Genomic DNA, 18645 nt, shown 5'->3' on the forward strand with positions numbered 1-18645 from the left:
ATAAACGTTAAAATGGATGTTGCTAACAATAATCCTTTTTCTTGACAAGCTAAATTTTATGGCCAGTAGACAGCGAATATAATAAACACATCATCTATACCACAACTGTTTGTGTAACATCATGTAAAATGACGACCACCATACCATTATGCACATCACATGGTAAAAAACGGGCTTTACAAAAAGAGTCTACACCCCCATGTGACAGTCACATGGGTGTCACATGACCTACCTGGCAGCTGCCATCTTCTTTGGCACCGCAGTCACAGAAGAATGATCCATACTTGGCATAGGAGAGTTCATGGTCCTTATGGCAGACTTTAGCACAGATGGTACACACACCAACTCCATCCACCATCTTACATGTGTGGCAGTGATACCTTGGAGAAACATATACACACTTAGGAATGAAACTTAATTTTAACAAGTAAAATGGGAAGAAATTATTACAAAATGAATTTCTGTCTGAGCCACCAAGAAACAGAGTGCGCTCATCATAATTATAAAATGCTTCTGGGCATGGATAGAGTAGAAATCTTACTTTAAGGCAAGCAGTCACATGCTGTCCGCAAATAAATGCCCTCACTCTGTCAATACCACACAATATTCCTTTATGCCACAATGCCTTGGCAATTTTTATGCAGTCGCTGTGCATGAAATTCATGGAAAAAACGACCAGATATCCAGGCAGGTAGCCTTGAAAAGTTGCTTAAATGAACAAAACCGTACCAGTCCAAATAATCGTCTTGCATACAGTAAGTATACCCCTGTACCACATCTTTGATCTAAGTAAATCAAATGACATAAATTTACCTGAACTAGGCAGGAGACAGTTACTACCTACTCAGGTAGTAGGCACATCCTATAATTTTCTCAAATAAATGGACATGTTGAAAGGGAAGAAAAGCATGGCACAACATCACATCGTCCCTGTTTTCTACTCTTGCTATGGACAGGAATTTTACTGATGACGATTTGGGGAGGATACTCACCAGTGTTGATTCATGAATTCTTTCTGTGTTATGGTGAAAGTACACAGCTTGTTACAGAGAGAATCCTCATCCTGAAAGACATAACAAGACTGTGTTCAAAATGCCACTGACGATTTATACTTTCACATCAAATTTGGTTTTTACAATAAAGACAGCAAAACTACAGTTAAACATTGGTGGATTACTATGGAAGCTGATCAACGTATTTCAGTTGAAGACAAAACTTTACTTTCATAGAATAAAATGTGAATGATCAAACGTTTCTGAATCCCTGAGTTGTAAAAGTCTTCCTGCTAATATTCTAGTTCCTGCATTGGTAGATGTGTGCAGTGTTCATTGACACTATGTCAATTTTTTGTTCTCCATTGAAATTTTCATCAGCTAAATAAATTTCCTGTTAGATGAATCTGATGAAAAAGTGGAGCCTTGAAATTTTACTGATGATGTGAACTTTAACCCTTTCACCCCCAGTTCCCTGTATACAGGTCCAACTTTACCATAGAAAACAATGGATTTGGGAAAAACCATGGTGGTGAAAGGGTTAAGAGCTTCTTATTACCGAATCTTCAGCCGCTGAGTCTTCATCTTCAGGTACAAGGTCTTCAGCCCAATCTGAATCTACTTCCTGCGTGGTGGTTTCACCATCATACGGCGGCGATGTGCTACCACTTTTATAAAGAAGTAGAAATACAGAATAACTGAATTAATCCATAAATGCAAAGACTAGACAATGACAGCAGCGTAAAGCTGACTGAACATGACTCTTCTGAACGCCGACGTTACTTGATTTTTGAAAATTATCAAATCAATAACTCACAGACAACAACTTCACGAGAAAGCCTGTGAGTTTAGATGTACGTCATGACATAAAAACAGGCATGTCATGAATATAGAATAAATTGGAAAGATTATCACATCGAATTTTTCTGAGATTACTAGAAGCACGTCACCAACCTCTCTGAAGACTGCTTGAGTGCACCAAGGATATTGACCATGTAGGATAGCAGATAACAGGTGGCTTCCATCATTGTGTGGTGCTGCATAAAAGAAACAGGATTCACAAGCTGAGTATATTTGTACAGTATTGTACACGAGGTACAGTAAAAATTTGTGATACACTCTGCTGTGTTTCTTCAATATATACCAGTATAGTTATCCTGGTCTATAAACCTGGCATATTTTTCGAGCGATAAGTGTTCAAGAGAATCATCTCTTTGAAATTTATAGTTTTCTGTTTTGAAATACTATCACTATTAGGCACAAGACCACTAATTAATTTCCCGTAGGTCACCACAGTAGCGTTGAGCTCGATTTTCCTATTTTAAAACATTCAGCGCCACAAATCCTCTTAACAGGGGTTAGGTCAATGTCAGCTTGACTACTGCTTAATTTTTTGTGTGCGCAAGTCCATGGAAATTTTGAGATAGCGATGAAAATAGCGCCCTCAGTGGCGTTTTTGACAAAATTCAGGCTTATTGTTATGATTTTTATTGGCCCTAGAACTCCTCATATTACCAACAAATGCTTCAGCCATTATTCACAAAAGTCTGCATTTTGATTCAGGCAGAAAAATATCTTTACAAAAATTCTTGACGTTAAAGTTCAAACTAAACAAGCATCCATGCAGATATCAAAACTTCAAGGTCTGCACTATTTTTCCTCCGAACTATCTTCGTGGGTAACGAACCCGGAAGTGAATTAGTGATCTTGTGCCATTATACTTTAAATGGAGTTTAAATTCCTCTTACGTTATTTTAATCTGTTCATATTCTGACGTAAAGAGGTGTTTTGCAATCATTTTCTCATAGCACAGTGTAATTGCAATAGTACAACAAATGCTATTGCCTCTAGCATATTTATCAAAAGAGGTACTTGTTTGATATGAAATCCTTGTGACAAAACAATGAAACTTTTAAGGGCCAGTAGCTGTAACTTTTGATGATTTTTGCCACTATTTTTGTTTTTAATGTCAACTACAATTTCTTGTTCTTCTACTCAAAAAGTGTTGAGATAAACAGTAGTCAACTTGTCAACTCAGCCTGTACGTGTATAAACTGCATTGTTATTGTTGATAAGTGAATTCTGGCCTAGCCTAGAATTCAAATGTAAACAATGACAGTGCATTTTACACATTTAGCCACTGTTCTGACAAGCAAAATGATTGGCGCTTTAACATGTCATGTTTTGGACAGCAGAACAAGAATTTGCACTTGACATAAAAAAAAAAAATATTGAAAAAAAATCATCAAAACTTACAGCTAGCAGCCCTGTAATGAAACAGGTGTATATGGCATGTCATACTGATGACAAAAATACTCATTAATCTGCTCATTACTATATAAAAGTTCTATTGATACACCAGTGTAAATGTATACATGTAGTTTTGGTTTTCTCACCTTGCCTTCTGTGATACAGGCCTCTATCTTCTCCACAACATCTTTGTGACTCAAATACTTCTTACTGAAAAGAGATAGAGAGAGTTGAACTTGCTGCAAATGCTTTGCAATAATGCATTGCTCAATCATCAACTTGACCACTTTCATTTATATACTGCACGATTCAAACTATCACTATGAAAGTTTTGTTTTTCCATGATGTCAAAGTTCAAAGGTCACATCATTACTCACCACTCCTCTAACCAACGAGTAGCTGCCTTGAACAGCTCCACATGACCACCACCTGATCCGGCGCCGGCCAGTGTTGCCATGACAACAATCAGCTCAGAGAAGCCACTTCCCCCATCAGTAGCCAGGAGTTGCGAGCCCATGGGGATCAAGTTTTTCAGCAGGGTTGCAGCAACCGGCTCACCAACGTGGCTGTGTAAGGAAAGAAAGATGTACGTCAGTTCATAGTTTTGCAAAACAATTGTCCTCTTACAGTTCACATTAATCTACACTTCAATTGCAATCTGAGTATATGCACTAATATACCTCTAAAAAGTACTCAGAAAAATTTGAATCATGATGAATTATCCTGCAAGTAAGATTCAAATTTTGACCCTTCCATCCATCTGTGCCCTGCCTATTGTGGCAAATCACTTAGCAGGACCATTATATACTTCAACACAGACACTGCCTCACCACCAAGCAATGCATACTGTACCTGTTTTCTTTCACAATGTAACACGTCAGTCCCTGCAGCAGCAGTCTATTTTCCTGTCCTTTGCCGCTCTGTTCTGAGTCTCTGATGATTCTGGACAGCCAGTTCTGCAGCTTGGTAGGGTCAGCTTTGGTCAGTTTTGACAAGGATGTACACAGAATCTCATAGCTCTTGTCATTGGGGTTCTTCTCAGCTGGAAATTGAATGACAAGTAAAAGTACACATTTATTAATCTATTCTTTTTATGTTTAAGTAAAATTGTCCTTGACTGTGTAACAAGACTGTTTCATGAGACACTGGTTAAAACGACTTTTTGCTACTGAATCCATCACAGTGTCGGAAAGAAGAACAAAGGAAAGATTGCACAACTACTGCAAAGGTCTTAAAATATAATAATTAGGCACTTTTTATCTGAAATTTAATTACAACTGGTAGTAACATGACACCAACTGTGCAGCAACACAATAGGTGACTACAGCAAAATAAAGTGATCCCTTATTTAGGGTAAAATCCACCTTGGGGACAGATATTTAGACTCAAACTTTAACAATTCCGTTTTGATCTACCACTTGTGGGGGCTTATTTTGAAGTTTTCGGAACAAGTAATGTTTTTACTGGCTTAACACTATGAAAATCAGGAATTTTACTTTTCCCCAAACAGATAACCCAGTGGTGGCGGCCATTTTGAATTTTAAAAATTGTTAAATGTTTGGTAATTAGTTTCTCTAGTACCAAACTTTGCATGGTGACCCCTGATTTCATTCTTGATTTGGTAAGAGAATGGTTGAAAGTTCCATGAGGAAAGTTTGAGCAAACTTTACATATTTCACTTTCGGGGTGCATACTACCTTAACATTGATGAAATAATGCTATGGTCATGTTGCAGTTTCTCTCCATTGCCATGATGTTTTGGCGTGGTAATAAAGAACCAAAGTGACAATGTTAACCCTTTTCCTGCCAGACGGTATAACTTCACCATTTGCCCAGTCAGTAAAAAGCGGTATTGAGCCAAAAAACATGTATTTTCACCCACTTGGCTTGGTATGTTATAGCAGCTTTAGTCTGTAAAAATTATGTTTACAGTATCTCTGTCTTCAGGGACCTTCAAATCTTCAAGTCTTTGTGAAAATGCACCATATGGGACATGTGTTGCGTCACTAGTTTTAACCAACTTGACTTGATGGTGAAATAGGAACTTGGGAGGAAAAGGGTTAAGAGTCAAAAAGAGTCCAAACATACAGACACTGTAAGAATAAGCATTCCAATAGCTTATCCTGATATCAGCACTTAGACTAATAAACACAGAGCATGAAAACTTACCAAGTTGGAATAACTTATTGAAGAACTTCAGAATTTTGGTTCCATACTCAGAGGAAAGGTTTTCATTGGATGAACTCAGGAGAAGGCTCACAAGATCTAGAGATAAAATGAAGAAACAAACACTGTGAATTAAGTACAATGAATTCCAACATTCCTGCAGAAAAGATCTGTCCATTTTGACATAAAAAATACATATGGACATATATTCGAAAGGTTGAAGGGCATGTCAATTTTTTCTCATTTTTCAAGATTTGTCCTAGAACAGTTCAGAATTGCTCCAACATAACATGTTCATATTAAAGTCCGGCAACATCCCGATAAGGAGATACTCCTTCTCAGCTTGGGTATTGCCCAGAAGAGACCTTGGCAATTTCAAACGAAATAAGTTTGCGGCTCTATATGTTGAGTCTTAGCCAAGGAAAGACTGGAAAACGCCACACTGACTTACCTGCATCCTCTGTGTAGAATTTCTCCATGGCTTTCTTGGCAGGTCCTTTGTCTAAGTTGCCTTCCATTGTCTTCAAACACTCATGTAAAATAGATTCATCCAGACAACTGCCAAAGAAAAATCAACAAATCATCATGAAGGAAGGTTTGACTTCACTAATAACATTCAGTCTGGATAACAGAAAATCTGTATCTGCTTTTCTTTCCAATATTTTATCAGTTTTCCTAATCAGAAATATTTGGACACTGCAATCAAACAAAAGCTGAAATCAGCAGACCTCAGACAATATGAGGCGCTTTTGAACAAAAATTTGTGTAAGAAGCCGTTAAAAGACAACAGCCTGAGGTTTCAAAGCTACTGATAAGTGATATGCAAAAAACAATTTCCATTTTTCTTTTTCGGAACAATTCCACCATGTTGAGTCTAAATCTGTTTTTAATTATGAGTATTATCTGAATCAGTGCAAACACAAAATTTTCGTGAGCATACATTCCCGGTCGGAAAATACCAACAGCTCATTGGATAACTGAGAGAAAAATACTAGACCAATCTCTGGTTTCTCTCACCTTTCCTTTGTTGTGTGCCTAGTGAAGATTTCATGGCACACTGACATCATGTAATAGTAGACTTGCATGGTAAAATCATCGCTGTCGCCTTGTCCAATCACACGTTCCAGAGACAAGTTACACTACAGGACCATCAGAGAAATGAAGAAATTCATTTTTGGATGAAAATCATCTCACAGTTACATTGCAGGATTTTTAAAGCCCCAGTGCTGCTAACTTTCGATGGTTTTTTCATTATTTTTATTTTATAAATCAATTGCACCTTCTTATTCTACTCCCCAAAGAATGTTGAAACACCCACTATTTAGCTTGTCAACTTAGCGTCTATATGTGTAAAATGCATGAATATTGTTTACATTTGAATTCTAGTCTGGACCAGAAGTCAGTTTTCAACAATATAATGCACTTTACAACCATAGGGGCTGAGTTGACAAGCTGGATACTGTGTATATCAACATTCTTTGGGGAGAAGAACAAGGAATTATGGTTCACATTCAAAATAAAATGGTGAAATTATCATCAAAAGTTAGCAGCACTGGGGCTTTAAAATGAGTATAACTGACGAGGTTAACTTCATGAGTATGTGTGTACTCATGTAAACGTGTATGTATCTCAGTCTGTGTTCCTAGTATCAGTAAAGACTATCATGTAAACGTGTATGTATCTCAGTCTGTGTTCCTAGTATCAGTAAAGACTATCATGTAAACGTGTATGTATCTCAGTCTGTGTTCCTAGTATCAGTAAAGACTATCATGTAAACGTGTATGTATCTCAGTCTGTGTTCCTAGTATCAGTAAAGACTATCATGTAAACGTGTATGTATCTCAGTCTGTGTTCCTAGTATCAGTAAAGACTATCATGTAAACGTGTATGTATCTCAGTCTGTGTTCCTAGTATCAGTAAAGACTATCATGTAAACGTGTATGTATCTCAGTCTGTGTTCCTAGTATCAGTAAAGACTATCATGTAACGTGTATGTATCTCAGTCTGTGTTCCTAGTATCAGTAAAGACTATCATGTAAACGTGTATGTATCTCAGTCTGTGTTCCTAGTATCAGTAAAGACTATCATGTAAACGTGTATGTATCTCAGTCTGTGTTCCTAGTATCAGTAAAGACTATCGTTTATCCTATTGTAAGCACTGGATGAGTGATGCATCACACCATGTCTAATGTGTTATCAGTAGTCTGAACTGCAAGCTGCATGACTGGACTTAATTTCATTCTGAGGTAGAATGCGCCTCAGGCACAGACATTCAAATCTCAAAATTTTACAATAATTTTCTGATCTACCACTAGTATGGGCTCATTTTGAAGTTCTTGGAGTAAATAAAATTTTCATCATCAAAAATCGGAAACTTTATTTTTCCCTACAGAGTTACCACAGAGATGGCAGCCATTTTGAGTTTCAAATATCATTTAAGTTAAGGGACTTTGTTTCTGAAGCACCAAAATTTGCATGGTGATCCCTGATTTTTATGCTTGATGTTTAATAAGAATGTTTCAAAGTTTCCTTTAGGTCTTTCACTTTCAAGGCGCATATTACTTTATATCAACCTGGATGGTGCAAGTAGGAAGTTCGTTTGGAGAAATGAGATTATCACTTTGAGTTACATGAGCACGATTGCATCACCATAGACTTACATAATCAAAGAGGTTATCAGCGATGGCATCCAGGATGAGTGGAAAGAAGACACCAATTATCTGTTTGGCATTGTTCTCATCTGGGCACCATCTGAAACAACAACAACAACAACAAATATATATGTCCACTGGGTACACAAAAAACATTATAATTCAGGTGATGTGAAAATGTGTAAATCTGGGGATGACAGATTCAGCAGGCAATGGACTAAAATTGAAACTTGTCCTCCTTCATTTCCCTACATGGGAACTGACTCTGCAATGGAATATCATATGATTCTGCCAAAGCTGCCTTGTGATTTTGCAATATCTTCACAATTATGAGCCAAATTTTGAAATCATTTACTGGTAACTTTTTTATTCTCCTCATCATCCTGAAGTCACTTACTAGGGTAAATGAAGCTCATGGAGAATGATATGGTAGCAGAAAATCATTACGGTGCAAGGTATGAAATTGAAGGTGGGGGAGAAAATCATCAGATTTCATGTTTGAGAACACACATGAAACACACTTACGAGATGAGATCACTGCTGAACCGGACCAACGACAGCATGACGTGTTTCAGTGACTGCATAATTGTGAATGGCTGCTGACCTGAAAACATATTCATAAGATAACAATTCAAAATTGAGCTGGTAATGCATTGTGTTTACTTCCATTGAGAAACACAAGTGCGAGTATTTTGAACAACCCTTGAAAGTTTGTACTTAGGTTTTGAAGATTTAGCTACAACTACACAGTTAACCACTGGGGAACTTATTGTACAATTTTCTAGATTGCCCAGTGGTGAGAAACATGACAGAATTTTTTCCTCTTTTCAAAGATTATTAAACAAAGATTTCTATCAGAGCTTCAACACACAGATAATCAGTTGGTGAAAGTCACTTAGCATTGGCTTCTCTCAAATTTTCTGTGTGGTGTTTCATTATGGGAAACAAATTCCAACAGCTGAATTTACATTCAAGATTTTTTCATTGATTGTGTACAAATCTTGGATGCAGGAAAAGATGAAAGAGCTTTGGCACTTACTTGACAAAGTTCTGATATGCGCCGACTGAATGGCGTCCAGGTAACTCTCCGATGGGATAGGATCATTGGCATACGCATTGCGCTGTGTAGGTAGAAAACAGAATCAGAAAGAGCGATGTCAAAGATCTGTAGAATCGTATATCGCAGTGATACCTAATTGGAAAGTCTGCAACCTGTCCTCTACCTCACAAGCATGATGCTTACGAGGCTTGAAATTATTGATGAAGATGGATGATGGAATTACGGAAATTATAAAATACCAAACCCTTGTTCTGAACAATTGTCACATTGTGGTAGATTACAAGGCTGATTAGATGAGATGAGATGAGATGAGATGAGATGAGATGAGATGAGATGAGATGAGATGAGATGAGATGAGATGAGATGAGATGAGATGAGATTAGATGAGATTAGATGAGATGAGATTAGATTAGATTAGATTACAAGGCACAGTAAGTTGGTCTACTCATATCGGGAGAACTCAATTTTGATTGTGTTCCCATGATGATCAGTCCAGTTTCTACAGCACACAGTTGTCTTGTCTTGATGAATACATGTATTTATGCAAGACTATCAAACCTTACTGTAATCGACACAATTGACTTACACAGTTCTAAATTTTAATGTAGAATCTGCCTTGATACTGAAAATTTTAGTCTTGCTCAATGGAATTTCCATAAGGATTCCATAAGGAAACTTTTGAGGTCACCATGCAAATTTTGGTCCTAGAGGAAAAAATTATCTAAAATTTACAAATATTAAAATTCAACAGTGCTGCTATCTCTGTATAACTCAATGGTAAAAATCTAAATTTTTGATTTTCATGTAAATAAGACGTGAAAACTTCATATACTCCATGAGCTTCGAAACGAGTCTAAGTAAGCAGCATACCAGTGAAGTATTGTGAAAATGTTAAGGCAAATTCTACCTCGCTATATTTTTACAGAGACAAACATACCCATGCACCAACTGCTGGGAATTCAGTGACAGCCGTGTTGATCCATTTATCCACTGCATTCCTGATTGGTGACGGCAATGATGACATGATGGCCAGGCTGAACGCTGATAGCTTGGACAGCTTGCTGGATCCAAGTCTGAGAACCGCTCCATAAGCTGACAGGGCTTCACGTACTGTGTGTTCCTTCTTCATGTCTGCATGGTTGACCACTTGGTGAAGCAGTGAGGACCTGGTTTAGTGACAAAATGACAACAATTATCCTACGGTTAGCTCAGCAATTTACAATGCATGTTAATGTATCTTGATGATGTACAACTGATAAAAAGTTCGTACAATTGGTCACTACACTGGGTCTGATAAACTTTTGAGTATGTTAATCAAAAGACTATTTGACTATTTATTGTCTTGGTTGCTGTATCTTGAACGGTGGAACCTTGTTGAAATATTTCTGGGCAAAAACAGAAAGGAGGATAGTAGCTTGTCAAAGGATTGCGTTCAACTAGGCAGTCTTCCTAAAGGGTGACAATTGAAAATTCTGAACCTATTTCGTTAATGCTCTGCAAAATTTGTTGCTGATTGCTTTTTATACAAAAACTTTTATAAAATTTATGCACATGTGAGGTTCACTACAGAACAATTGTCAAAACAAAGTTACGATCATGCAGGTACCATTGGTGTAACAAAGGCTGTGACAGTTGTCTAAGTACAACATGGGTTTTCATTCCGTGTAAACAGGCCTGCACTCAACAGTGATAACTTGGTGGTGAAAGGGTGAGAGAATAGAAAGGTACATGGATGAGTGGGCAGCAGTGCTGGTATAACATAGGGAAACTGGGCTGCTCTTTGGTTGTGTAAATGGAGTGAATACAGTTCGAAGGATGAAATGGCTAGAATATGTGTTGCCGTGCAGTTGTACAGATGGGTGTACGGTTTTGTCAGCATACCACAGAGTGTATTAAAGCTGAAATTTACTCTGAAGGTAAATGTTCAAGTATTGATACCTGCAAAATCCAGTGTACATCTCAATGAGTGCAAATATCGGTGGCAGCAGATCTTTGGCCACTTCCAGGGACTTGGGTTGATTGGAATCATTCTGAAAGTAAATGAAAATCATAAAAAAACATTAGCTTTGTGCCAAAGCATCACATTTAGCATAGCATGTGCCTAGAAAGTGAAAGATTTAACTTTTGCTCAAACTTTCCTCAATGAAACTTTCAACCATTCTCTTATCAAATCAAGATCAAAACTCATGGGCCACCATGCAAAGCTTGGTACTAGAGAGAAGCAAATTACTGACATTTATCAATATTTGAAATTCAAAATTGCCACCATCTCCATGTTAACTCTATGGGGAAAAAGAACATTTTTAATTTAAGAAAAATTTAGATGGTGAAATTTTTCCATACTTAAAGAGCATTAAAATGAGCCCCTACAAGTGGGAGACCAAAAAGGTATTTAATTTGAGATTCCTAATATCTATCCCCAAGGCGCATTCTATGTTAATTGTGTAACAACTTTGTCTTATAAGGACCTATTAAATTGCAGGTTACCATGAAGACCAGTAACACTGCTCTACCAAGATGGATTAAAATCACACTAAACATTTTTCCAACCAATTGATATTGTCACTGCAAAGGAAAGCTTTACCTATATAAACAAATGCAATATTGGGTCAAGAAGAGGCGAGGAGGAAAAGATGAGGAACTAGGCTCTGGATTGAAGACTTACCGTTGATTTGGACTGGATGTCATCCAGGGCTACTTGTACTTTGGCGATGACAATGTCCAGCATGTAGATGCGATGGAGACTGGGTAGCTGATTCAGTGGTAAGATGTCACCAGTCTCCACAAAGAATGGAAACTCAGACAACTGTAAACAAAAGAGACTATACAATGAAATTCCTCTGTAACCTCATTTTGAACAAAGTTGTCTTGTCTATATCTTTAGACAAACAGAAACGAGTTTTAATAGTTTGTTTGCGAATTTCATTACCAATGTACGAGCACATACATTCATATACAAGAGGTAACACGATTGGAACTAATTTGGGATAATTGGATGGTGAAGTAATGTCTTTTAAATCTGCAAATGTAAGCTCATCTGCTTTTCTTTTTATATTACACACTTGTTTTTATGAGTAATCTGCAATATTGCAACATTCAGCTATACGGCACCTAACACTTTTGAGAAATTTGAAAAATATGAAGATCCAATTATCCAAAATTAGTTCCAATCGTGTTTGGTGGTTTTTTTTGTTATAAATCAGGATAAACAATTGAATGATAGATGTTTAACTGGAAAAGAAGTCAGAATAGACTCAGACTATTTTATTTTGTGAGAAACCTCCAATCTAACACAGAGAAAGAGACTTCAATTTGATAGCCTGACCAATGTCTTCTCAAATATTTCATCATTCATGATTCTCATCATTTAACCCTTTCACCACTATGGCTTAGCCCGAACCTATTGTTATCAATGGTAATTGTGGACCTGTTTACTGGGAATGGGGGTGTGAACAGGTTAAAATAAACTTTTTGGCACACATAACTGAAGAAAGTTTACCAATAGAAGTGATAGATTACCATTAGAAAATTAATCCTCTTTCTATGAGGCTCCATAGACAAACCATAGAAATAAATACAACTGGGAGAAAGAAGATTAATTTTACTATTTGAAGTAAACTGGTGTGGCAAATTAGTCATGTGTAGTGATTCATAGGGATAAAAACAGAATGATAGGTAATGCACTGTTCATGGAAAAAATGACTGCATTGTATAGAATCAAGTCACAGCTTGGACAGTGGCATAATGAACTTTACCTCTCTGGCAATGAACTCCTTGGCCAGCTGTATATCATACTTGACTGTGTTGCAGTGTTTGTTGACGTACGACACAAGCTTATCAACCAGGCTTCTGGACATTCTCTGCTGACACAGACAATCCTATCAAAGGCAAACAAACAAAATCATCGCTCAATCTCGCTATTCATTGCTCATTATTTGATGATTTGATATGAATGGTAAGCCCTTGATATAAAATTTGATACAGAAAACAAACAGAGTCCATAAAATGGTCTGTCATAACTTTAAACATCAAGCAAGAATTTTTATGTATAATAAAATAAGTATTTGTGATAATTTGAATTCATCTCTGTAATAATTACATAAAACATAATATGTGTTACATCACAATATGGTACTCTCCCACATTATCTAGAAGATTCCATCATAATACAATAAAAATCTTGTTCAGGTTCTCATGGGGGGGTTTCTGAAGTAGAAATTTCTTGATAAAGGGTAGACACATACTCAATATGGGGATCCCATGGTGACTGTACCTGAAAACCCTTTTTTCATGGTTGACTACGTACCTTTATCCAGCTGGAGTACCCATTAGAGCCCAGTCTTGGAGCCCATCTCAGGGTGTGCAGGATTTCACTCAGTGTTAGGGACCTCTCTGAGATACCCGTCTGGCTCTCTAGTAGTTTCAAGTAGGCCACTGATGGTGGCAGATCGCCCAGCAGACGCCAACACAACAGGAAGCAGTACTGTATGCTGCATGCATCCTGCAGTTGAAATAAAAGTACACTTGCTTGAACAGAGAATACTAGTGAGACGGTATAGATATCAAGTATGACACATGCTGTGTAGAGCAACGATGAAATACTTTAATCATCTTGTAAGCATTGTCACATTAATGGTAATGACAAATTTTTCAAATCAAATCAAAATACACATTGAGACAAAGAAGAGGGACACTAGTAATGGTAGATGAGATACTTTAACCCTATTCCTGCCAGACAGTATCACTTCCCAATCAGCCAAGTCAGTAAAAAGCGGTATTGAGCCAAAACATGACGTATTTCACCCAATTGGCTTGGTCTGTAACATAGCATCTTTAGTCCAAAAAATCAAGTTAACAGTAATTATGTTTTCAACAGCCTTAAAATGTACAGTATTATGTTAAAATATACCATATGGAATATGTTGTGTTTCATTAATTTTAACCATCTTGACCTGATGGCGAAATATGGACTTGGCAGGAAAAGGGTTAATCAAAAACACATGTGTGCTTCCATTCATGTTACCATATACTTTGTACAGCATTCATACATACAATCATAATTTCATTGTATCAACTGACTCTGTGTTTGGAGTATTCTATTGTGCACGCAAGTGAATGTGTAACAAACAGTGACTTACATGTTGACACACATAAACACGCAAATTTAATGTAAGACATCCTTCACAGAGGACCAAACGTGCATGGATTTTTTTCAAAAAAACATGTAACTCCAATAATACTATAGCTACAGCCTTACCAGGAATGGGAGTTGTTTGTTTTCCTTTCTCTCCTTGACATCACACTGAGTGCCAGCTTCTAGCAGGTTGACCATTGCTGTATAGAACTCATAGTAGTCAAAGGACTTGTCAAAGAGAATCTTACACAACTGAAAATACAGAGAAAGAGAATGATACGGACCTGCTACACTGATCACATTGTAAATGTATGACTGTAATATATATTTCTTTATCTGTCTGTCTGTCTGTCTGTCTCTCTGTCTCTCTGTCTCTCTCTCACACACACACACACACACACATACAGGAACCTCACACACACACACTCATTCACTCTCTCTCTCTGATCAGAAACAAAGTGTATGCCATAGACTTAAGACTTACTTCTTGGTCAATCTTGGGAGCTGATGTGTTACTAGCCTCTGCTGGGGAAATGTTGTAGAATCTTGGTTTGATAGCGTGACCTGAATTGTGAGAAATGTTAATGTAAGTAACCAAACACTAAATACAGAATATCTGTTTGTTTCTTGTTAGTTGTGGGCTCCACTGATGTTTTCCTGGAAAGGCAAACCAGCAAAGATCAGTAGCAATGTATAATTGGAATTGATTGCGTACTTCATCTTGTCACATTGCTAATTTTTGAAATGTACCATTAAGTTACAGTTCGGTGAATTTTTCCAATGAGATATATGCACTCCTGAACATCAATCACTTTTCATAAAATTTGACACCATGTACACAACTTCTGCAGTCACTGTATTAAAACCACTGTGAAGTAAGCACTGTGAAATACTGATACATCCTCCAAAGAAATTAGCCTGCAGTCAACAAAGATGTGACAGATGAGTCAGCGTCTTGTCATACTTGAGGTAGAAATTTTGAAACCAGACACTTCCCAGCGTTGATAGAAAGCAATTCTAATCTGTTTTAACTAGTTCTCACTACCTAACCCCCTGTCACCAGATGCTGACTTGTCTGTGGCAGTCTTTGCATAATTTTTATTGGACTTCTCATAACTCTTTCACTCTGCAAGCTTGACAGCTGCTGTTAACAACCACAGAGGACCTAGACCGAACCATACCTGGTGTTTCAGCGGTTACCAGTTTCCTATACTGGTCTTCCACTTCCTTACATGGATGGTAAATCTTGCCGAACACAGAGGAGTTTCCACTGTCCTGTTGCATCACGGACGACAAACTGAGAGAATGTAGTGTGAACACATTCCACTGCACCTGTGTATGAGAGACAAAAGACACTCAATGATATAGCAGAAACTACAACTTGTATATCACTGAAGTGTCTGCAAACATTTACATTTTGAAACAAATGATACTATCATTCTCCTCGTAGTATTCTATCTTCCATCAAGTCCAAGTTGTCACATTGCAGGTAGGGGTTCAACCCTTTCGCCCCTAATTCCCTGTACATGGGTTCAGCCACTCTGTTGATAACAGTGTGATCATACCACAGTCTGCAGGTGTACCTTCACAGGTCCATTCAAACATGTGGCTCAGACTAACCATACAAGCTCTGTATAGTTCAACAATGCTATTTTTTCCCCATGAATTGTCTCACTATTAGCATCCACTTGGTAATATTTTGAAATACCAACTTTTAACCTGTCATCTTTCACTAGTTTCTGACCCAGCAGTGCACTACACAAGCTGTGTTGTGATGCATAGTGAAATGTGAAACAAAGTTTTCATGTTTGATTTCAGCGGAGGAGCACCAGTGTAGAGTGACTGCTTCAACGAAAACCACTTTCCCGGTTCTTACCTGTTCAAACAATGGACCAGGCGGTATGGAGTAATGGTGTAGGAAGTATTCAAACATCTGGACCAGTCTACTCAGTGCTAGAGGTGGAACTTCAGAGAGAGCCCTGGAACAAAAGGGGGAAAAATCATTGTAACTATTAGACATAATGTGGCTTTCAATCTGCTGGTGATGCAATGATTTCTACATTATTGACCTGTTCATTTTCTGAGATTCAAACATATAAGACCCAAAGGTCATCACTGAACTGTGCACAGATCCATTGCATTTCTCTAGACATATGCTTGAAATTCAAAAGAAGTTGTTTTTTGGTTTCTCTGCAACAACCAGAGCAATATACTTCACATTTTCACTGGCAGCTTCAAATACGGTACACCTGATTTAAAGGTATACAGTCACCTGTTCCAATTTTGCCACAGTTACCATGGAAAGAGAAAATCTAACCAATCACAGATTTTAAGCGGGTGGCCGCTTTTTAAAAACAGCGCCCTCACATGGGCATTTTGAATACCAAGGAACGCCCCTTTGACCATATATGGGCATATTTAGATTACAGGTGACTGTATACCTTTAAAGTATCAGCATGATTTTCTTGCATTATAATATTACCAACAAACAGATATCGGTCAAGTGAACAGCACCCTGGTATTGTAAATAGTTACCTACTCCGGACAGCTTACCGGTTATAGACTTTTAATAGTATGAATATTGTAACATCTTTGCGTTAATAAGACTGCCTTGAGTAAGTGGTCATGTATTCTAATATATCAGTGTATGAAATATCAAGCTGAATTTCGACTATTACTACAATATCCATAAGCTATTACTGAAAAATGTCTACCTCTAAGTTTCCTGTGACAATTAAACAATTGTTCTTGTTTAAAGAGAGAGTAGCAGCAACTTTTTAGCTTTTTAATTATTTTTGTTCGGTCTGTCATTTGCAAGTACTTGTTTTAGTCCCAAAGCATTGTCAACATAGTGTCTTTACATGTAGAATGCACTGTTATTGTTTCCATTTGAATTCTAGTCTTGACCAGAATTCACTTGTCAACTTCACAGTCTACACATGTACTGTCTGAGCTAAAGACAAGCTGAATTCTGTGAATCTCACTATGCTTTCAGAGAGGAACAAGAAACTGTGGTTGACATTAAAATAAAAAATAGTGGAAACTATATCATCAAAAGAAGTTAGAGCCACTGTCTGTTTAAATAAACCACAATTTACCTCATGTGTGATATCTCCATCATAGAGTAGGTGATCCTTAACACTATGTTTCTCTTTGTTTTTGCTGTGAAATTTTGGAAAATGAACAACAGTAGCTGCATGTGCTCCACATTGATATCTGCATGGACAGAATCAAACATGATAGTGATCAATAAAGACACAGCTCTTGACTTTCCATGCATCTCCCAGACAGGAAAGGTCGGTCGGTTCCCTTTGTGTACTGTGTAATGATCTGTGGTCATTGTTTCACAGCATCAACACAGCTAGAAAACCACGCAGACATGTTCTTGTCTGGTTGCTCTGCCAGCATCAACTGGCAAGTGTAGTTTACCAATTGCTTAAAGGTATACTGTCACCTGTTCAAATTTTGCCACAGTTACCATGGAAAGAGAAAACCTAACCAATCACAGATTTTAAGCGGGTGGTCGCTTTTTAAAAACAGCGCCCTCACATGGGCATTTTGAACACCAACGAACGCCCCTTTGACCATATATGGGCATATGTAGATTACAGATGACAATATACCTTTAAGCATATACAGCAAAAATACTCAGCAGAGTGATGGTGATAAATGATATTTTGTTTCATGCTGAGGTTACGACTCACAATCTTGCAAAAACACACACAGATAATTTTGCTCTGATTATGGAGAATATATCTTTCAGAAAATAGATACTTTGATATTTGTCATTTACAACTTTGGCAGAATTTACAGCATGGCCGTAAAAAGATTTGCATGGCATATACATCTATTGAGTCATGAGAAAGTATGAATGATATCTTAGCAAATGTAACTATAATTTTATTCTGATAATTTCATATACAGTTACGTATGAAATCAGTGGATAAATACACACTTTTGAACTGTGAGAATTATTTGAAAAAAAATGACGTTTGCTATTAAAGAGAGCATAGTTTCTCACAACTCCATTGGATAACAAGTCATTGACAATGACATAGTCCCCACTTTTAATAGGAGTATTAGTCTTGATGGGGCAGGGAAATGTGGTCATTAAGAAGTATCACTGGAGTGTATATGTTGAGATCTATGGGCACATAGGTCTATGTCGTTGTTTCCAATATGAAACACATGAGGCATGTCTAAGTTATGGTTCTAAATCGGGAAAAAAGATCAGACCTCTAGCTGTATTGGCCAGCCAAGAAATACATATGCGCATAATAATGAGGTAAAGATGTGACATCTTAAGGTCTAATATCCTATCAGAATTGGAGGGTATAGAACTTGTGGTTACTGAGTTATGCATATATATGTATAATCAAGGTCAAAGGTCAT

The 18645-nt window shown here is 37.4% G+C and overlaps 1 protein-coding gene across 2 annotated transcripts in view; it reads right to left on the reverse strand.

Moving 5' to 3' along the window:
- The window catches only part of LOC139114338 (E3 ubiquitin-protein ligase UBR4-like), a 116783-nt gene that overhangs the window by 73066 nt on the left and 25072 nt on the right, over positions 1 to 18645 (reverse strand). For both annotated transcript variants that reach the window (XM_070675994.1, XM_070675993.1), the window contains exons 17-39: positions 17352 to 17469; positions 16130 to 16232; positions 15435 to 15585; positions 14738 to 14817; positions 14377 to 14505; positions 13426 to 13620; positions 12875 to 12997; positions 11785 to 11925; positions 11058 to 11149; positions 10057 to 10285; positions 9099 to 9180; positions 8585 to 8663; positions 8069 to 8159; positions 6426 to 6547; positions 5860 to 5966; positions 5412 to 5507; positions 4095 to 4284; positions 3620 to 3808; positions 3389 to 3452; positions 1947 to 2029; positions 1552 to 1660; positions 993 to 1063; positions 233 to 380 (exon numbers count right to left, since the gene is read on the reverse strand). In XM_070675994.1, coding sequence (XP_070532095.1) covers positions 233 to 380; positions 993 to 1063; positions 1552 to 1660; positions 1947 to 2029; positions 3389 to 3452; positions 3620 to 3808; positions 4095 to 4284; positions 5412 to 5507; positions 5860 to 5966; positions 6426 to 6547; positions 8069 to 8159; positions 8585 to 8663; positions 9099 to 9180; positions 10057 to 10285; positions 11058 to 11149; positions 11785 to 11925; positions 12875 to 12997; positions 13426 to 13620; positions 14377 to 14505; positions 14738 to 14817; positions 15435 to 15585; positions 16130 to 16232; positions 17352 to 17469 — 2792 coding nt within the window. The remainder of the gene's footprint in view (positions 1 to 232; positions 381 to 992; positions 1064 to 1551; positions 1661 to 1946; positions 2030 to 3388; positions 3453 to 3619; positions 3809 to 4094; positions 4285 to 5411; positions 5508 to 5859; positions 5967 to 6425; positions 6548 to 8068; positions 8160 to 8584; positions 8664 to 9098; positions 9181 to 10056; positions 10286 to 11057; positions 11150 to 11784; positions 11926 to 12874; positions 12998 to 13425; positions 13621 to 14376; positions 14506 to 14737; positions 14818 to 15434; positions 15586 to 16129; positions 16233 to 17351; positions 17470 to 18645) is intronic.

This window comes from Ptychodera flava, chromosome 16, assembly GCF_041260155.1.
Source record: "Ptychodera flava strain L36383 chromosome 16, AS_Pfla_20210202, whole genome shotgun sequence".
NCBI lineage: Eukaryota > Metazoa > Hemichordata > Enteropneusta > Ptychoderidae > Ptychodera > Ptychodera flava.